The 22,121-nt window shown below is 44.3% G+C and overlaps 1 protein-coding gene across 2 annotated transcripts in view; it reads right to left on the bottom strand.

The window, feature by feature from the left end:
* Positions 1 to 8,099: 8,099 nt before the first annotated feature.
* The window catches only part of SPPL3 (signal peptide peptidase like 3), a 121,619-nt gene continuing 107,597 nt past the window's right edge, over positions 8,100 to 22,121 (bottom strand). For both annotated transcript variants that reach the window (XM_046640028.1, XM_046640027.1), the window contains exons 7-11: positions 13,613 to 13,719; positions 13,004 to 13,167; positions 12,062 to 12,261; positions 10,862 to 10,971; positions 8,100 to 9,909 (exon numbers count right to left, since the gene is read on the bottom strand). In XM_046640028.1, coding sequence (XP_046495984.1) covers positions 9,838 to 9,909; positions 10,862 to 10,971; positions 12,062 to 12,261; positions 13,004 to 13,167; positions 13,613 to 13,719 — 653 coding nt within the window. In that variant the 3' untranslated portion in view covers positions 8,100 to 9,837. The remainder of the gene's footprint in view (positions 9,910 to 10,861; positions 10,972 to 12,061; positions 12,262 to 13,003; positions 13,168 to 13,612; positions 13,720 to 22,121) is intronic.

Below are 22,121 nucleotides of genomic sequence, written 5' to 3' on the forward strand. Positions count from 1 at the left end.
GCATGTGTCAGTACTGCATTCCTTTTTATGGCTGAATAATATTCCATTAATGGACACTCACTTTGTTTATCCATTTGTTAGCTGATGGACATCTGGGTCGTTTCCACTTCGGGGCTATTACGGATAATGCTACTATGAACATTTGTGTACAAGTTTTTTGTGGACATATATTTTCAATTCTCTCGTGTATATAACTATGAGGGGAATTGTTGGACCACTCTGCTTTACTTTTTGTGGACTGCCAAACTGTTTTCCAAAGCAGCTGCACCATTTTATAATTCCACTAGAAATGTATGTGTTCCAATTTCTCCACATTCTCACTAGCTCCTCTTACTGTCTGTTTTTTGGTTTTTTTAAAATTAGCCATCCTAGTGGTGTGAAGTGGTATCTCATTGTGGTTTTGTTTTGCGTTTCACTGATAACTAATGGTGTTGAACATCTTTTCATGTGCTTACTGGCCATTTATATATCTTCTTTGGAGAAATGTCTATTCAAATCTTTCACCTATTTAAAGAATTGGATTATTGTTGAGTTGTAAGAGTTCTTTATCTATTCTAGATACGAAGTCCTTATCAGGTATATGATTTACAAATAATTTCTCCCATTCTTTGGGCTCTCTTTTTACTTTCTTGATTGTGTCCTTTAAAGCACAAATGTTTTCAATTGTGATAAAGTCTAATTATTTTTTTCTTTGGTTGCTTGTGCTTTAGGTATGATATCTAAGAAACTTTTGCCTAATTCAAACTTATGAAGATTTACACCTATGACAATGTCTTTTATGACCTAGCATTGGAAATCACACACTATCACTTTATATTCTGGTGGTCACACAGACAGTTCTGATACATTGGGGGAGGGGACCATATATAGAACATAAATACCAAGAGGAAAGGATCACTGAGGGCCATTTTGAAACTACTGTTATTACTTCTTGTATACCTGAATTCCCATCTGGTGTCATTTCCCTTGAGCCTGAAGAACTTCTTTTAGTAATTCTTGTCATGCAGATCTGCTGGTGATACATTCTTTTAATTATAGTTTATCTGGAAATATCAAAATGTCAAAATTTGAAGACTATTTTCACTAAAGAATTCTGGGTTGATTTATGTTACTCATACCTTTAAAGATGTCATTCTGTTGTCTTCTAGTCTCTATAATTTCTGATGAGAAGTTCACAGTGTTTCATATAATTGTATTGTTGTTCTCCTATGTAATGTGTCATTTTTATCTTACTGCTCGCAAGATTTTCTCTTTTTAGTCTCCAGCCGTTTGACTATGGAGTCCCTGGGTGTGGTTTTCTTTGTATTTATTCTGCTTGGGCTTTGCTATGATTCTTGAACTTTTCCCAAATTTGGAAAAATTTGGTTATTATTTTCAAAAAAATTTTTTCTGCCTAATTCTTTGTCTCCCCTCATTCTGGTACTATGATCACGTATATGTTAGACTGTTTGATGTTCTCCACAAATCAATGAGACTCGGATAGTTTTTTCAATCATTTTTTCCTCTTTGTTCTTCAGATTGGATGTTTATTGCTCTCTTTCAGGGCTTGAGAAACTATAGAGTGCCCCAGGCCGAGTCTGTTTATCCCCATTCATTTACTATAGCTGCTTTCACACTACAACGGCAGAGACAGGAGTTGTAATGGAGACCTTTGACTCACAAAGCCAAAAGTATTTACTTTCTGATTACTTTACAGAAAAGGTTCCCTAATCCTCTCCAAGCTTAATCATTCTTTAATCTGTCATCTTCAATATGCTATTAATCCCATCTATTGAGTTTACTTCAGGTATCATATTTTTCAGTTCTAGAATTTTTAGTTGGTTCTTTTTGTTACTGTTTCTTTACTGACAATTCCTATTTGTGCATTCATTATAAGCATATTTTCCTTTACATTCTTGGGCATGATTATAAGTTGCTTTAAAAATCTTGAGTGTTAATTCTAACATCTGGGTCATCTCAAAATCAGTTTCCATTAATTGCCTTTTCTCTTGAGCATGGATCACATTTTCTTGCTTTTCCCTATGTGTAGTAGTGAATAGGAATTCCTCCACCATTAGCAGAAGTAGAACCTTCTCTACTGCTTTTCAAAAGATATTTTCTATGTTTCATCTATATTTTAAAAGTTATGTTTAGCAGGAGGATTGGTTTGAATTACAGCTCACCGTTACTGAAGACCAGAACAGCAGTTGACAACTGTTTTCATGGTTCATTGTTTTAATGCCAGCGATGGGGGATTCATAATTTTCACATTGAAATCTGGTTGCTTCAAATGCCTCAGAAAGATCGTTTGCTTGCTCCTGGCTTGCTAGGAGGCATGTGTCCTGACCTCTCCTTCCTAGGGACTCCTGATTTGTGTGAGGCAGTACTCTCTAGTAGTCAGTTGCAGTCCACATTGCTACAGCATTACTGGGAGGAGGGTCTCCGCATGGCCCCCTGGGCAGCAGCTGAGTCAGCACAGGGCCCAGGCAGCCAAAACTCCAGCTCCTCCCTGCCTTCTAATAGGGCTGTTGGTTCCTCACCTCCAACAGGATGCTGTTTGCATAGTCCTCCTGTGTTTACAGACACTCCCTGGCTTTTGTTTAAGCAAAGAAACGATGTTTACAAAACCTGGGTGTGGTTACCTTCTGATAACCTGAGCAGTGAGGCTCTGGAGCGGGAAGACGACCTGGGGCAAATTAACTGAGCTTGAAACTCCTATTTTCTGGTCTATAAAATACATAATAAAATCTGCCCTGCCTATATCCTATCATGAGGTTTATTAAAAATCTGAGATGACTGACCACCATTTTGGCCCACAATGTGGACTATACACTGGATTTGGGAGGACCAGGGCAGAGGCTGTTGTAACAATCTTTATCTGCCACAGGTGGGGGATGGTTATGTTCTTTTCTCCTTGTCATATCCTTCTCAGATTTGCTAAGCCTGGCAGTTATGTCCTCAAATTATCAAGAGAAAAGTTGAACAGGGCAGGGCTGAGGACAAAGGCCAGGGCCATCCCTCTCTGTTACATTAGGCCATTTCTCTGCTCATTTGGGATAGGGTTGTTCAACCAGTTATTTATCCACTTCGTCAATGATACCTCAGCGCTGATCTCCCCACTTGGTCCCAGAGGATAGGACTCTTCCAAACGCCTTGTTGAGTCTACTCTTACCCTCTACCTAGTGTGGCTACTGTCCCTTTCCTGTCTTGTGGACTGACTTGAGCCATGTGGCTTAGAATGACACTGCTGTTTATTTTAAACTAGGCTGAGGGCTTGCCCCACTGAGTCTTCGAGCACTAACACAGGTCCTCCTGGGACAGACGGGCCAGCAGTTAGTGCCTCTTCCCTCCAAACAAGCAGCAGGGCTCTGAGTACATGAACGTCAGAGGGCACAGGGAGCATTATAACAGAAAAGAAAGAAGTACGGGAAAATTAGAATGTCCACATTGGTTTGTTTGCAGAATCTGGCTAGAGGTTGATACTCTTGGCCTTGAGCAGCCAAAATGTTAAGGATCCGTTAGGCAGAACCTATGAAAATCGAGTTAGGGCAAGAGCAAGTTCAGGGCCTCTTGCAGGCCCCTCTCCGTTCTGTACTGGGGACACCTCATGCTTCTGCTGTGAGCATTTGCTCAGATTGGGCTGCAACAGTTAAGCCTAAGCTGACCTCTTAAGGAATGGCCCAAGGAAGGGTTCCAGGGCGAGGCACACCGGCTGGGTCATTCTCCAGAGGAGCTGTGGCAGTGGAGGGGCTGCCCTGACATCCCAGGACACTCAGACATGGGAAACCTGTACAAGGGCTCACCCATCATCCCCGCATTGTGCCAAGTCCTTCAGCGTGTAGAGGAAAATGTCAAGACCCTGGACTGGCCTAGGCTTATGGTAAAGTTCCCATTATCCACAGGAGCAGAATCTGCTCACTTTGGAAGCCTGGACTAGGATTCAAGTGGCAGCCCTCCCTTCAGCCCTCAGCAGTGGAAAGATAACTAGTTTCTTCAGTGATGCACTGGAAATATTACAGAAGCGTGCTCATTTGAATAATGAAGCTGTATGTATCTGTTTAAGGCTGATTTTAATTGTATTCTAACTGCACGAAGACTGGTAAATTGTGCAGGGAGTACATGAAAACTCAGTGAGCCTGAATAGTGCCTAATACTCACTTAATACTTTAAAAAGGCACCTTTACCCCCATTCCAGATTAAGCAACTAATGCTCAGAGGGGCTGTCACTAACCCAAGGTCAGACGTGGCTGTATGGGGGATAAATGCTGACAGCTGCCTCAACACACAGAGCATCGGGGGAGCAATTCTCCTCCCTCTCACTGTTGAGATCATCCTGTATATTCCCCAAGGCTTTAAACACCATTTCTATGCTTCAGACATAACAAATTTTTCAGCTTTAGCTGCTCTACTGGCTAAAATAGAACTCTCCTCCTCCTCAATTTTTTATCTCAGTTTTGCCAATTAATTGTTCAGGTCAAAAGCCATGGCCTCATCTTTGAGTCCCCACCCTCTGCATCCAATGTGGCAGCAGGTTCTGTCAGTTCTTCCCATCCCCCTAGCCCAGGGCGTCACTCACCAGGCCCCCATTAGCAACGGAGGGTCTCTTGGCTAAACAACTCAGAGAAGACCATGGTGACAGTTGGATGGCAGCAGGGAGACCACTAGGTAGTGTCCAATGGCGCAGGCCCTGACTGCACCGGGGCAGCTGAAAGGGCCAAGGCAGTGGAAGGTGGGGTGAGGGTGTTTCTCTATTCGCAGAGCTTCTGCGTGGGGCCAGGGCTCCTGGCCACATGGAGTGGCCCCATCAGCTCTGGCCCGACCTGCTGACAGCCTGGGGGAGCGCAGTACTACTTCCACACCGTCAAGCTGGCAAGACTGTGACTCATCTGTAGAATGCTTCATTATCTTAGAGGCCAGGGTGGCTCCTTCCTGTACCAGCAAGTCCTCACCTCCTTTTGAAACAGGTTTCTGTCCTCTCCAGGAAGCCCGCACAGTTGGGCACAGCTGCCACAGGATGTGCCACTATATACCTGGGGAAACAACCCCAATCAATCAAGCCACACCACCAACTGGAAGGGAGGAACTCCACTGTCTCCAACGGGAAAGGTTCAACTACAAAGGCTGGAAGTTAGACGCATGAGCTCGCTGCACCCCAGAGGCAGGCGGAGGGAACTCTCTCGTTACAAGGCTGATGGGCGGCCTGCCTGGAACACGTCTGTCGGCAAGGCTGAGCAACTGGCACTCAGAATGCAGAGGCCAGAATGCTGGCAAGTGGCGACCTTGCTGTCCTCTCTACATCTTTGTCCTCTGGCCACCCACTTCCTGTCTTTCATTCCTCACAAGGCAAAAGTCGATGGCCCACTGCTTGGCAGATGTCCCAATTCTCAGCCTCAAGTCTTGTTTCCTCTCCCTAACTGGTTCCTATTGCTCTGTCTTCTTGGGAGCTAGTGAGAACTCAAGACTCAGGGGGCTGGAGCAAGCCTACAAACTCCTCTATTTTGGGACCCTCAGGGCCTCTGCTCCCCTGTGAACCAGTGGCAAGTTTTACATGTTCTACTCAACAGCGGACAGACTTCTTGGAACTGAAGTAATTGACCAGGCAGAATTCAAATTAAAGGAACCATAAACCAAGCCTGAATTGGCCACACAAATTTTTGATAACTCAAATATCTAAGAGCTCTATAGCACACTGAAGTGCACATTGCTAAAAAGTACTGCACGAAGTTAGCATTTCCACAGCCAACCTGCAGGACGCTGAGAGAAAGAGCCTGCTAACTGCTGGCTCGAAGTACTAAGACTTCCAAACTGTGCTGTGTAGAGACCAGTGTGCTTGGTGCTGTTCTCACTGTCACTTGTACACGTGGTCAGATGCTGGCCTGGCTCCATCAGGAGCACCGGTGTGTCCTGCACCAAAGGCACAGGACAAAGGAGCGTTGCTAACCCTGCTTTCACCGTTCCCTTGTCAGGTGGATCCAGTCCTGCGGGCAGTGTTCCCAGCTACGCCTGTGCTTTACAGCGCGGCCGAGTCACAGACAGAAAGCTCTGGACTGCGCTCTCGAGCTCAATGCTGCATGGTGGAGTCACCTCGTGTGGGGATGACTGCCAGCCCACTTTCCCGACACGTCAACGTGCTAAAGCAGCCTCTGCATTAGCACACGACGGGAGGGAGCAGGGAGCAGGGTGCCTGGTTTGTTCACTGCAGCACCCAGGGCCTGACGCAGCCTAAGGTGACAGGTGACGGAGGTGGATCAAGTGGATGGCAGTGGGCTTTGAGTTCCAAGGGAAAGGGTGAGGAGGAAACAAATTAGCTGACAGTCAAGAGGAGGAGTGGGGAAAGTATTGTTCTGGGAGAGGCTCCACACACACGCGAAGTTGGAATCTGAACCTGAACAAGAGTTGAGAGTCTTGCAAATAGAAAGCAGCCTATAAATTGCCTAAGAATAGAAATAATTTATGGATTAAAAAAATTCTTACCTGGCTTATCCCTCCCAGAAGAGGGAAGAGGCCCAAGTTTATTACTAGATTTGCAGCACTTCAGTACAAACTCCTGTAACAAGGCTGATACCTGTGTTAGGAGCCATTGTTCTTGAAGTGATTTCACTGTTAGAAAATGCCGAAGAAATGTGACTTCATGAAGGGCAGAGGTTCTGTCAGGCCAGTATGCACTGGAAGACCAGATGTAGAACGGGCTGGTTCCCTCCCGAGCCTGTCCTGTCTGGCCGGCTTCTATGGAGAGCTGCACAGCTGACATTCTCGATGAGCGCACTTCATGTATATACAAAACTGCCACATTCCGAGGCTCTGATGTAAATGTTTGGCTGTACAAAACACAAACGTTTATGTACAACACTGGATCTGGTTAGCAGTAATGTGAGAGCTGCTATGCACACGTGGCAGAGTCTATTTTTAACACTTTATTGGCAAAACAGAACTCCCTTCCCTCCACCCTTACAGAGAACTAGTCCTTTCGTTTTTCTTGTGGGTGACATAACTTACCTGTTAAACAAGGCCTGTGCTGGCATGCTACAAAGGTAACTCAGACACCAGCTACCCTGGCCCCCCCGCAAAGTCTCCCCAGTTCCTGTTTGAACTGTTCCTACATAGGGAACTGTGTCTTATTCAGAAAAGGCATAAGCTATAACAGTAATGGAACATGCTAGGCTTTGGATAAACTTTGTTCATATCTTCATTTGCTCACTTAGAAGAAAGTTACTATGAATAAGTGACAGTTCCAACATGCAGTCTCTCTGGAGGAAGAACCTCAGACCAGCGAGGAAGGAAGCGGATTGTGCTGGAAATTTGTAAACATGCCTTGCCTAATGCAAAAGCCTTCTTAGAAAAACCCAAAACTCGGAGTATCTGAGAAACCAGAAAAAATAAGATGAGGACATCAGTACATGAGCAGCGGGGAGAGGTGGGGAGACTGTAAGGAGAAATTGAAAGCACTGTGCCTTGGCTGCAATCCTCTCTCCTCCACCGTCAAGAGGGCACCACACTCCTGGAGCCTGGGAAATTCCAGTGTGCCTGCTGTGGTTAATTTAAACCAAAAGGGGTATTTGCAGTTCCTTTGCCAAAGTTTTAAGGGCTTTGAAGACTCGCAACTGGAATTGAAATTACATTCAGGAGTCTCGTGTGGGTATTTTTCCCCCTTAACCTTACACAGAAGTGAGGATGACAAAAAATTACATTCCATCTGTCTGGAATTTAGATTTTTTATGAAAAGAAAGCTAGGAAAATTAAACTGACCAACTGCCAGGATAACATTTCTAACCATTACTGGCACTTGCCCTTAACTGGAGTCATTTTGGAAGATTCCAACCCCCCGCCCCATCCCCTAATTAGCCATCAGCATCCTCGAGGGCTAAGAAAGCTGGACAGCTGATGAGCAGTGGGTACATGAGTGTGCTTTTGGTTTGTGCCCAATGCAGAGGCTGTCTGGAGTTCTGTGGACAACAGAAGCTTCAGGTCCCTGATGTCCACAGGACGGAACCAGAGCTGCCGCTGCCCTGGCTGCAGACAGACGGTCTTCCCACCATCCTCTGGACAGGCAGAGCAGGAGCGAGGTGACAGGAGCTCTGTTTGGTACCAACAACCAAAAGTGAAGATGAGGTAACAAGGGCTAGAAAGGAGTCATTTATTTAAAAAAACCCAACAAAACAACAAGAAACAAAACAGCCCTCAGCAAGATTTGAAGACACAACAGAGGAACGTACCACCCTGATCGCTTCACGCTCCCTGGACAACGCGCTGCACACCGCCTGTGAGCTTTATCCGCCGTGGCTCCAAGCAGCGGGACCACAGCACACCAGTTTGTTACACAGGTCAGGACAGAGGCAGGTCACCTGCTTCAGGGAGAAACCAGACGCGTGGGCCCGTCTCCACCCTCTGGTGTCAGGCACGCAGGCCACTTCCAGGCTCTTGTCGGCCTCTGAACAATGGGCAACTTCTTATCAGGCTGGGGCTGCTTAGACAAAGGCAAGCGGACATTACTCACACTAGTTACCACCAGATGCTGGCTCTCCAGCAGAGCCTACAGCACGCAGTCAGATCCTAAGGGGATGGAGCAGCCTGTTCCATCTGCAATTCCTGGAATGTAGGGCCCGCCTCAGAGGGACATTTGACATTTGTCCCCAATACCCAGTTATCACCACAGGTAAACCAAGACTATAATCACAACAGCAAGGACAGGATTGTGTTGCTTTTTTCCTTTTTTTTTTCTTAAAGGAGTGAGGGCATGGAAAATACAGCACACCAATGAAACAAAATGCCAAAAAAAAAAAAAATACAAAAAAATAGAAAATAGAAAAATGTATTTACAAGTAGTACATTACTATGATCAGAAAGCACAAAGACACCTGCTGCTATAATACATGCATTGGTTCAAGAAGAAACTACTAAAAGTCCTGCAAGGGAGAAGCCTGTGAGAACAAAAAAGGGGCAAAAGTGTTAACTTTTCATCCCTAATTTGCTACACGGATCAAAACCAAACGAGAGTCCCCTAAAGTCCATGAGTATATCAGTACAAATACTATACTGGTTTTTAACTGCACGTTCAGTTGTGGGGGAAAGACAGCAGCTTATCCACATACAAGAAGCCAGAGTAGACTGCTCTACATGCTAAATTACAGCAAGCCCCTGTCTGCTACACAGCAGGACCTTAGCAGGTTTTAATTTTTGTTTATTCTTATATATCTATGTGCGTGTGTGCGCGTGTGTGTGTATGTATAAAAACCGTGCCCTCGTTCACTGCCAACACAACATCTGGGTGGACATGAACTCATTACAACAAATTCTGATGTGTATGTTGTAAGAAGTCACTCAATGTCTGTGGATTTAATAAGTCACTTCACACCACAGAAAATATTTAATAAATCCAAAAAAAGGAAAGAAGAATATAACGACAGAAGAGCTTCTGTCTCAGTTCTCTGAAACTGAGTCCCCCACAGGAAACTGGTCCCAAAGTTCTTGAGGGTTCGTTGAAGAAACTTCGGTTTGCTAATGTTTTTTATCCTTTTAGTGTTCAAAAGGTATAGAACAACTCCTTGCCGTTGTCAGTTTTAGACAGTCACATCTCCATCCCCCAGTCTGTGCAGATCCATACAACGGGAGGAAGGAGTGCTGGGGAGGGCCTGTCGCTTCGGGAGGGCTCCACCTCTACAACGGCAGGAAGAGACGGAACCAAGCAGGCTCCAGCACCTCGCTCCTGCAAACACACTTGCCGCAAATGTAAAATCCAGTCACACGTCAGTTCCTTAAACAGGTACGTCTCCGAGTACCAGGCCAGCTCTAAGAGGAAACAAAACCACGCGTTGACAGAAAAGGACTAAGATGGCCATTCTGGTCACTCTCTGTGATCCATCATACTTCCAGGAATCGGGAGCTGCTGGACTTGGAGTGGAATGGCTCAGACCACATCCGCCGCAGGTCACCCTGGGAAAGAGGGAACTATACTCAGTTACAGACTTAAACAAGAGGCACACGGGTCTATAAATCCTCTTTGATTCTTGATCTCAGATCAGATTGCTTCTGTGGAGAATCAAAGAACATTAAAATTTTACTCACTGAAAAGTAACCCATCATTCTTCACGGAACTCACTAGAAGAACTCTTAGGCTCCTTGAGCAGCAAAGGACTTTTACCACCTCTATCCTGGTGTAAATTCTATCACTTAGGAGTCAGATGATCTAGGCAAGTGAAATAACCTCTCTGTGCTTTCCTCATCCATAAAATGGGGATGATAATATAAGTCTTGTAAGGAAGATAATGCTCTAAGTCTAGTTTCTATCATAGATTTTTTTTAAAAAAAGATTTTATTTTTTTCCTTTTTCTCTCCAAAGCCCCCCTGTACATAGTTGTATATTCTTCGTTGTGGGTCCTTCTAGTTGTGGCATGTGGGACGCTGCCTCAGCGTGGTTTGATGAGCAGTGCCATGTCCGTGCCCAGGATTCAAACCAACGAAACACTGGGCCGCCTGCAGCGGAGCGCGTGAACTTAACCACTCGGCCACGGGGCCAGCCCCTCTATCATTTCTCAATTATTCACAAACTTTAATGCAAAGTATTAAAGGAGCTGTTAGGTGGCAACAGAGTGCCGCTTTTAAGAGAAACAGAAGTCTCTGCAGCTGGGCTCTAGGGATTTCAATTACCCACGACCAGGCGGTGTAGTAGTCTACTGCATGAGCATTTTCTGCCAGTGGCTGCAAGAATCTGGAAGACGTTGCTAGTATCAGGTTAGCAAAAACAAAAACCAACAAAAAAACCCCACTGTCAAGACGAGGCGCTCCAGTGCTTAAGCAGAACCACCTCCAGCAAGGAGAATACATACCCAAGTCCAGGGTCAATGCCAAGTTATTGCTTTCACAGCTTTATAACTGCTTCTCTCACCTTTAAATAGGCCATCGTGAGGAGTGGCAATAAGGTAAATGGCACCAAATAGAGAAGGGCGGGCTGGGCTGCTCGGTGAATGCGAGATGCCACAGTAGCAGTGAGCAGACCTATGAGGAGAGGGACATTCGTGAATAACCGAGGGCCAGCTCCGAGAGAGGAAGACCTCTGTTACCTGCTGCTGCTTGGCAGAGTGCTGAGATGGTCTAGGTCTAATGTGATCTAGACCATCCAGTGGTTAGGGTGTGAAATGCCCAGCTTGAGCAGTTAAAGAAACGCGAAACAGCACAGCTTTAAAAAACCTAGCATTCCAAGGACGCATGACTGGCCCACGTGCCACTGCGTGCTCAGGTTCCTGGTTCAAGCCCACACTCCAGCCTGGAGCATGCCTGGTGTCTGTCTCCCGTGGTATGCGATACTAGACTTGGAGGCAAAGACCTGGGTCCACGTTCCAACTCTGCTACTTACAAGAGCTGCATAACCTTGGTTCAGGCATTCACCTCCTGAGCCTTGGCCTCCTCTTCTGTCTAATGGGAATAAGGCCAATTGCCCTGCCCGTCTCAGAGTTTCTGGACTGAAATGAACTGGGTCCATGAGAGAGCTATGGAATCAGGTGCTGAGGTTCAGCAGGTGGCGCGGCCATGAGAGGTGCTCCTCCCACTCCCTGTGCAGCAGCGTCACAGGAGCAGACGGGTTACCACTGTTCCTAGCCCAGCCATAGCGGTCTTTCCCTGTCTGCCTGCCAGGGGGCCGGCTAGAAAAAAAACAGCCCAGGGAGTCCGAGGGCAGAGGGGATGGAAATGTCAGAACAAAGGAAGGGAAATATCGGTTTAATAAAGTAGAAAATAAACATGACATTCATTAAAGTCAAGCTGCAGATTTAATTAAGCACACACACTGATTCATGATCATTGTGTGGTAGGTGTGCTTGACTTTGAGGTGACCATACTCTCCTACAATGTTCTTCAGACATACTCTTGGACTGGGAACTGGACTGGCTAGTATCTATCTAGATGGATGGAGAGCATCTGTCATCTCACAGGCCAGTGGGCTTTCCTCCGTTGTGGTTGTCTGTAACAGCAACCAGAGCTCCTGCTCTCCTTCCATCCAGCATCTGCAGCTGGAAGACCTGATTTAATTGCATGGGTTGGGGGACAGCCAGAGAGGGGATCACACACAGCCTCTCTGGTTCTCTCTTACCTACAAAGTATCCAATGAGGGTGCAGTGAAAGTAGGAGACCTTCTGCATGCGTCCAGAGATGTTGGCGGGTCCAGAGGCACTGCAGGAGTCACCGCTGGCTTGTTTTTTGTAGTTGTCATAACGAAGGACAAAGCACAACAGGAGCCCAGGCATCACAATGTCTCCAATACCCAACATAGAGAAGTGACTGCCGGTGGAGCTGCAAGGGAGTGTCCCAGGTCAGGGAAGCCACACTCTGCAGTCCCATTTCTCCTCCTCCTGGCAAAGTCTGTCAGCTTTTTAAGAAGTTAAAGAACTCATCTGAATGGTAGATGGAAATCTCTACTGGCCGAATGATGCTAGTTTTTTAAGAGTGTACAGAGCCGCAAGAGTAGTGGCAACAGGGGTCTTCAACCAGGCCCCTCAGCGCTTCAGGAGAGCACCTCGTGAGCAACTGCTGAGGAGATCTGCTTAAGCACTGCCTCCCCTAGAAATGTCACTATTTGTCACACATTCACTGCTGAGACTGCAAAGAAGCACCTGACTATTACCAGACACAGGGAGATTAAAGCAGCATATTAATTTTTCCAAAATTATATTACTAGGAACTGTATAATTTTAAGCATTAGGACATATTTTTTTGCAAATGTCTTAGAAGTAAAAAAAGATCCAGATTCTCCAGTTAATTCTCTCCGGCCAACTTTAAAATATGGTAACAGTAGTAACATATGGTTGCTTGATAACATTAATCAACAATAAAAAGCAGCACCTGTATCACTTAGTGATAAATCTTCACAAGTCAATATTCCCTTCCTCATTTGTAAGATGGAGATGAAGACTCCAACTCTTTTCCAGTCTAGGATTAGATGCTGATGACCAAGACAGACTAATCAAGGAACAGAGAGGCACAGGAAGGCAGTCTGTTCGCTGTCACAGGATGAGGCCCAACACGCCAGTCCTACCTGGGGAAGACGAGTTTTCCAGGTAGAGACAGGCGAGGAACATCACGCCCGACACTGGGCCCCAGGTGGAGCTTCCGGGACAGAACATCAAGGGGATTGTCAGCCGGCTGCGTGGCCACCTTCACCATGACGTTGCTGTTGAAGATGTAGGCGGAAAAAAACACCTGCCGAGTGGAGAGTCACATTTAACAGAAGGAGCTGGAAGCAACCCGATCTTAGCATCAGTCCTCTTTGCTCCTAAGAGCAGTCTCAGAATACTGCAATATCGAGCTTTTCTGACTGCATGCTTTGAGGATAAAGAAAACCTTTGCTCTTGGTGTGTACTTGCAGATTTCTTCTCTCCACACCCAGAGATTAATCCCTCACAGTGTGGCTGGCAGTGCTCCCAGGGCAGAGAGCCTTGCCTGCCTGCTCCCTCTTCCACTCTAAGAGGCACCTGTGTGCTACCTACTGGAACACATCTCAACAGACAGAGGCTCAGACAGTGGCCGAGGACAGGAGGTCCTCAGGCCAGCCAGACTTTAGATACTTACAGTTAACAATTTTCAGGAGTGAACGCTCCAATTAAACACAAAGGAGAGCAGTGGCTTTGGGGAAAGAGACACTTACCCAAAAGACGTCGTAGATTAGAAGCCCTGAGAGAAGCAGGCAGGAGACCTTGAGGCTGGGCAGGCGGACGAAGGCGATCATGGCAACACAGAGACCCATGGCCAGGGCTGGGGAGGAGACAGCAGTCAGTGCAGGGTAAAGACTCATCCTCTTTCCACAAGCTATTCAGCTTATAAACTTAACAGAGTTTGTTAAGTCACTAAAAAAAATCAGGCTGCCCTAAGCTCCAGTCTGAGACATTTACACCCCACGTGCAAAATGCCCACAATTAGCCCTTTTTTTGACCTGCCAGTATTTGGGGAAATCCCTTTTCTCAAGCTAGATAGTGCTCAACTGTGTAAAACCCAGGAGATTCTCTATTTTGAATGACAAAACTCTAAGGCAGGCTCAGTGCGGGACCTGTTCTTGTTTCCTGCCTCCCCACATTACTGCAAGGACATCATCCTTGCTCCTTGCTTTGAAGTCAACTCACATCCTAGACTGCAGCCCTTTCATTTACTCAAGGACACTGTTCCAGCATCCATTCTTCTCTATCCTTGTATTTCCTCCCTCCTTATCCTTGCCTTTTCCCCTCTGCACCTCTCAAAATCTGACATACCACACATCCTTTTCTTAAATTCTCTCTCCTCTCAACTAAAACGTAAGGTCCTTGAGGGCGTGGTGCCCTGCCACATCCCTGGAGTCTAGAGAAGGCTTAGCAGATGAATGGTCTCTCCCTGTCTTCAGCCCTCCGTTCTTCTGAAAACACAGGTCTGATTAGGCCACACAGCTCCTTACGAACTTTCCGTGGGTTCTTGTCCTAGTGGGATGCACAGGAGGGTACTCTCCACGGTGCAGCCCCTCACCCTCAGCAGGCACTTGCTGCTGCTCTCTTCTCTAGCCACTCAAATACGATCACAGGTCTTAACACATACTATGTTCTTTCATGCTTTACACAGAAGGCCCTGTCCTGGGCTTCCTTACCTGGGAAATTCATCCTCATTCTCCAAGAGCCACGGCAGAAGGCCCTTCCTTAGGGAGGCCTTCCTGACCTGACCAGATAAAGTTGTTTTTTCTTTGTGATGCTACAGAACTTTGAATCTCTCTCAACTAATGCATCTATTCTATAATAGTGTCATTATTTATATAGAAGTGACTTTATTCCCTCTGGGCAGACAGAAACACAGCTTATTCTTTCTGTGATATGCAGCACTTGACAGAGTAGACATTCAATAAACATTTGCTGAATGAATTAAAAGTTATGTTCTATTAACTTTAAATTTCAAATTAATCTAAGGAAAGTAAGAAAAGTAAAATCCTATTACAGATGTGTATCATTTTAATAGAATTTGTGGTAAATTGTCAATATATGTAACAAAGTGGGCAAATACAGCAGTTTGGCAGACCCTGGACACATCAAGACAACCAATATTTAATGAGTTCCTACTGTGGGTATGGTGTTGCATAAACAAAGGTGGGGAAAAATCATGCCATTCCCTACAACAGAGAAGGGTAGGAAAGACAGTAGTAAAATGAGAAGAACAACAAACTACCTCTATCCCCCATCATTACTGCCATCGGGCACTCACTGAGCTCCACACTGTGTGCTGCAGTGTGCATTTTGGAGGTGTGGTCAAGACATAATTCCTGACTTTATAACAATCTAGGATGCTCATTTTACTATGGTCTCCTTTAATTTTTTATAAATGTCTAAAAACAGAATCAAATTAGTAAAATGTATGCAAATTCGTGTCATTTGAAATAAACATAATGAACATAGTTAGGGTCAATCAGGCTTTGGAAAGGGCTGAAGCATTCAAAGGTGCAAAGGGACAACTGAGGTACCAGGTTAAAGCATTCAGAGATGTCCCTAAGGCCTGTGATGTCATCAACCCACGCCCATTGTTCAATAACAAGATTTCCCATTATAATTATCTCAGGAAACAAATGTTTTGCTGTGCTGTGAATCAATAAACAGGCAACAGACAGGACATTGAAAGAGAGAAGCTCAGCGGGCTGGAGGAACAGCAGTGGTCAGCGGTGGGTGGGAAGCCCCTGGGGTAGAGGCGGAGAAGTGATGACCAGAGAACAGATCACACACATTTGGGACGAAATGCTGGTGGGGGTGATGGTGGTAGGGTAACAAGAGGTGGTCTGTTCAGGAGCTTACAAGTGAATACGTGCAGTGTAAAGCATCAAGGGAGCAAAGGAAGAAAAGAAGGCCTATGAAGGACAGACAAGAGACAGGATCGTGTGGGCAGCGATGGTCAGAGGACTGACTGATGATAACCCAAAGATGGGGACAGAAACCAACTGGACAGACAAGCAGGAGGGCCGGCTCCTGAGGTTAAATGCATACGCCTCTGTAACGCACGCAGGTGACTGGTCTGTTCTAGAACTTTTCTATTCGATTGACCATACAATCACTTAATCCTAAACTGGCAGGAGCCTTTACAGGTCATCTGGTCTAAGCATCCACTTGTTGCTTTGTCACTCATCTTATCCTAATCCTACCCAACCGGGGTGGAAACCAAATATGGACAAGACAGAATTGCTCCGTTTCAGAATTTTCCATGACTCTAGACAATGTCATTCTACCCCTAATCTTCCAAACAAGAAACTCGGGGTTCATTTTCAATTTATCAGTCTTTCATCCTGTACACTCAATCTGCAGCCATTAGTGTTACTTGTTACTGTTAATGCATACCTGTGTCATGCTTCCCCACACTTCCTAATTTGATGTGTGTCCTTTCCCACTTTCTCTCTCTCTGTCTCTTTCCACTTACTCTTCACTGCCATTGTCAAAAAATCAGTTCAATCATTTTCTGCCTTAAGGTTGCTAGGTTCCCTACTCTGATGGATCCAGTCCAATTATAAAGTCGCACAGCCTGGGGCACAACTCACACACAATGGCCCTGTGCCACATGGGCTCGGCCTTAGACTCTGTCTTCCTTTGTTCCTAATCCTCAACCTACTCCTTCTTTCCATCTAAGCTGAGCAAGTCTCCCCACTGTACTCTAAGTTCCATGTTTGAAGAGGCAGAATGCATCCCTTTCAACTATTTCCGAGAGGTTCTTAATAATGTTTGTTGAATGAGTATCACTCCCACCCCCAAATGAGTACTGCCATAAGCTATTCATATCCCTGAAACACATTCTCAACTGTTCATCTAGTTTGTCTCTTTTTCTTCATTCTTTCATTCAAGTAACCCTTAAATATCTTACCTCCTCCTTAGGGCGTTTCCAAGTGAAAATGCAGAGAGGTGAAACCTTCCCTCGCTGCAAGCTGCCTGAGAAACTCCCAGGCCTCCCCTAATAGCTTTACCAATACACTTAACTTTGGGTTAAATGTAAACTAACCAAAAGTGTTAGGGAAGTAAATTATAAACCTTAGCCATTCAGCTATAATCTCCTTCAATCTATTATTGATAGAATCTCTGTATCACCTCGTCTTCCACAACCAGCAGAGCCAGGGATAAAGCCATGACACCACACTGAGCTAAAATCTTCCTGAAAAAGATTCTGTAACCTGTAAGGTCTTAAGCAGGCTCATGTCTAAGATAAAAGGATCTCTAGATACCTAAGCCCTATGTGGACTAAGCACCAGAGTCTAGCACTTTAAAACAAGAAAAAAAAATCCATCGCTGGATTTCTGGCACTGAACATTTTCTCATCACTGGCAGTAGCAAGTGCTGTAAGATGAGGGGCTGGAGCCGAGCGGGGACCCAGACTGTAAGCCTGACTCAACAAGCCTGGAACGCGGGGTACGCACAGGACTCACCAGCTCTTAGCCAACATCGCCACACCACTCATGGCCCACAGTCTTTCAAGCCTTCCCAAATTTAAAAGCTTAATTTGCCAGATCAAACAGAGTAGATAAAAGATCTCTAGATTTAAGAAAACTCTGAAGTCTCCTCTTAATATTAATGCTTCTTAGCATAACCCTGAAAATATATTCCATGACTTGCCCTAAAACAACCACATTTATCATCTGTTTCACTCTAAATTAACTTCAAAGAACAGGCTTTAATTAAGAAACACTCACTTAAAAACTCTACTACCAAATTATCACTGCCGACAAGATGATTTCTGATTCTGCAGAGAAGTGTGGAAAGACAATTTCCATGCCAGAGAAGAACATATTTCAGAACCACGGCTAGAAAGCGACATTTTCTCTAATAACAGAAAACAAATTAAACACACATCAAACACTAATCTGAAAAACCAACTAAAAAGCTCAAAAGTTCTCCTTTTTTTTTTTTTAAAGAAAAACTCTATACTTGGTCACAAGGGCAGTTCAACCAGCACAAACTGGTAGGAAGAAGAGATTCTTGGGCAAGTAGATATTGAGAAATAGCAATAATGAGAAAATGGTGTAAAAGTCTACTAGTTAGGGCCAGTTATGGTTTAGGGGTGTCTCACTGAACACTCAGAAAAAAATATCAACTATTAGGTGAATTTCACAACAAAAATGTATTTCTTTCATTCTTTTTTTTGTATACTTTTTGGTGAGGAAGATTGGCCCAGAGCTAACATCTGTTGCCAATCTACCTCTCCTTTTGTTTCTCCCCAAAGCCCCAGTACATAGTTGTATATCCTAGTTGTATGTCATTCCAGTTCTTCTATGTGGGACGCTGCCTCAGCATGGCTTGATGAGCAGTGCGTAGGTCCACACCCAGGATCTGACCTGGCAAAACCTGGGCCTCCAAAGCAGAGCACATGAACTTCACCACTGGGTCAAGGGGCTGGCTCCCAGAAATGTATTTGTGAATTGTGGTCTCTGGGAAAATAAAGTTTGTCCTTTATGGCCAATGTTCTCCTGACTCTATAGTCTAGAAATAATTCTGAGGTAAACAGAAGAGCTGCTTACCTCATTCTTCTGGCTTCAGGGAGTCTAGTAAGCCTGTCGCTGCCCCTGCTGCAGAAGTACAACGAAGAACATTCAGCTGACTTGCTCTAAAACATGTGTTTCACAGGGCTGTGCAACTCAGTTTATCTCGAAAAGAATGTCACCTTCCATCATGCCAATTTTTGCTTTTTTAGTGACGTACTACTGGTAAATAGGTATTTTTCTGTTCTATGCAGCGCTCGGGTAGGGTAGAGATGAGAGTATAAAGAACACATTGCTTGCTGTTTTGAGAGACATCTAATCTTTTTTGGGTCAGCAGCTTGTAAGCTTAAAAACTTTAGCAAAACCTGTAAATAGTGTCATGTGTGTCTGGACACATGAATAAAGAGTTCCATGAAAGGAGAGCCACCAAAGTTAGCAGTGGGATTACAGAGAACCTCAGACCACCCAGCGGGCTGAGAGACTTCAAGGCAGCTTCAATACTATTTGTCATCACATGGACTTTGAGTCTGCTAGTGCCGAGACTAATCGGTCCTGGTTAGGTGCTTATTGCTTTATACTACTCTAGTTCAAACAGCAGCACCTGGAGCTTTCATTGTCTCCTTTCGCGTAACACATACCACAGGTGGAGTTACACGTTTCATTTACGGGAGTGGCCTGTCATTTAAGGACATCATGATCAGAGTTTCTCTTAAGACTACATAGCTGACAGTCGTCCACACAGTCAATGCATAGGGACTGAAACAATCTGCCTTAGATATTAACCAACTAACCAGCATTTCTAAAGAGTTTCTGTTCAGAAGAAGCGGAGGAGAAATGTCTGTGCTGCTTGCTTCCTCATCAGAAAGCTCCGGACTAGACGAGATGGGATGGACGTACTCATAAAAGCAGCTACGGGAACGATGTGGACTAATATTTACTCTCTCTGCTCCAGTCATTATTATCAAGACTCCTTAACTTTTCTGTAATACATATTTTTAAAAACGATTAGGCTCTATTAAAGTCTTTCAAAGTCACCTACATGCTCAATTTATACAGTACTTTTAGCAGGTAACAAACGATTCTTCTGCAGACACCAAGAGTTAATCCCAGGAAAGGTCAAATCCACATACCTGCACTTCATCACTCTTCATACCTAGTATATATAAAATACGCATTTACCCTTCTACTCTACGCAAGTCAAGAAACTCGTGTGACTTTGGATGTAATTTCTTTTCCTCCACTTATTCTTTATCAACCTCCAGAAGCAGTGAGGTACCAAGCACGAATCCATAAGAACACTGAAAGTACTGATATCGATTTGGGGAATTTAGCAGTTCTGATAAACACTTGAAAATTCTAAACATTGCACTTCAGAACGTTTATATGCACAGTGGACACTCGAGTACTGAAGCAGATCATCACAGTAAATGTCTCCTATGAGGTAATGTATGGTGCTAAAACAAGATGCCAAATCTGTCAGAAATCAGCAAAGGGGAATTATCGCACAGACCAGGCACTAGTGATTTTGACCCCTGGCTTCCCACTCTGAGTCTGTATGAAAGTCTAAAGGGCAACTTGACCTCCAGCCTCAAGGAAGTGCTTTTGAGTTTCAATGCCTGGTATATTGCAGGCACTCAAAAAAGGCACTGAACAACAACTGTGATAAATTATATTCACAAAGTTATGAATATATATGTTTAATATTTTTAAGATTATCAAACAGTAAAATTGAGTTTTTCTTTAGAGGTAGTTTTATGACTTTTAACACACGCATAGATCTGGAGAGCCGCCACCACCCCACTCGGTGTAGAGAGCAGCTGTGATGCCCCAATAAAGCCCCTGTGCTGCTCCTTTGCGGTCACGCCTCCATCCCACATAACCGCCGGCAACACCACTGATCCATCCTGTAATGTTGTCTTAAGCAAAAAATATACTTTTAAAATAAGTATATTGTATGTTTCACAAGTTAAAAGTGCTTTTTCTGTAGTTATCACCTTTGATTAAAATAACATGTCATTTATACATAATTTCACAGAGCTTGCAATCCACTCCATAGTTTGTTCCCTCATAACATTCAGTTTCTCAGAGTTTTTCGCTAATTAACTCGGCACAAATTTTAAATCCTTGTACTGGTCAAAGTAACTTATGAGGGAAAAAAAAATCCCAGAAACAGAAGGATAAGTTTTCCTTAAGGTTTAAAAAATTTCCTATTAAGATTATATCACTAATTCTGGATCACAGAAGACAATACAGTTTAAAATCCTTTTTGTCAAATTCTATCCTATTTGACCATGAGCAGAACATCCTTTGTTTTGAGGTAGTTCACATTTTTGATGCAAATGTTTTAGAAAAATTGTAAACATAAAAATACCACTAAAAAAACTCCAAACTGTGTACCAAATACTACTGAGCAACCTTAACATGAGTCTTAGAAAGCATATATACCCTACTGCCATGCTACTTAAAAATTGCGTGAATAAGTCAGCTACTCCTGACTTGAGGCATGGACATAAGCATCCCTCTGGGTGGCTCTGTGCTTAGACAACACTGAATGACAGCTCCACCGTAGCCGAGCCAGCCTCTGACCTGCAGGGACGCAGTGCCTGGCAGAATGGAGTGGAGACCTGGCAGTTGCTTCTAAAAAGCTGTTTCCAAGTCTTGATTAACCTCGTGGTTGCTTGGAATGGATAACAGGAATAAGTGCAATCCATACCTATCATCTCCAATTTTCAAATTCCTCCCTTAAAAATTCTTTAGATAGTATTACAAATAGTATGAAATAGACTCTTTTTTGGGGGGGGGGGGGAGATTAGCCCTGAGCTAACATCTGGGGCCAATCCTCCTCTTTTTGCTGAGGAAGACTGGCCCTGAGCTAACATCGTGCCCATCTTCCTCTACTTTATATGTGGGATGCCTACCATAGCATGGCTTGCCAAGTGGTGCCATGTCTGCACCCGGGATCCGAACCGGCGAACCCCAGGCCGCCAAAGTGGAATGTGCGCACTTAGCCGCTGTGCCACCAGGCTGGCCCCTAAAATTGACTTTTGTATTTTAACTTCCCTCCCTTCTGAAACACCAAAAGAAAGGAAAAGCTGAATAGACTTTCTGGGGCAGAGCAGTTAGATGAAGTAAACTACGAAAATGAGAGTAAGGACTGAATGAAAAAGGAGGTAGAGATGGTTATGGGTCTTAAATAAAGAAAAGTTAAAAAAAATGTCTTAAGGGAGAGAACAGAAGAATAATGGGGGACTTTTGGAAATGTCCCTCTAAGGTGTTCTGATAATCAGTATGAAATATACAGGAGTTCTGACTTTGAGTCAGTTACTTCTCTGAACCTGTTTCCTCTTCTGTAAAATGGGAACAATAATAGTACCTACTTCAAAGAGTTGTTTTCAGGATTAAATGAGATAATCTATGTAAAACACCCAGCACAGTACCCAATGCATAAAAAGCACCCAATAAATGTTAGCTATTATTGTTATTATTTCATCATTATCATCATCAATGAAGGGAAGTTCTCATATGGTGTAAGTAGGAGCATAAACTGCTATAACCTCTCTGAAAGGCAGTACAGTAATAGATATAAAATTTTTTAAATACAAAACTCTTTGTTCCAGGAATTTCATATGTAGGAATTCATCTTAGAAATACTCTTAGTAAATAATCTGACATGCATACCAAGAAATGAAACAAGAGGTGA

This window comes from Equus quagga, chromosome 15, assembly GCF_021613505.1.
Source record: "Equus quagga isolate Etosha38 chromosome 15, UCLA_HA_Equagga_1.0, whole genome shotgun sequence".
In the NCBI taxonomy this organism is placed as follows: Eukaryota; Metazoa; Chordata; class Mammalia; order Perissodactyla; family Equidae; genus Equus; species Equus quagga.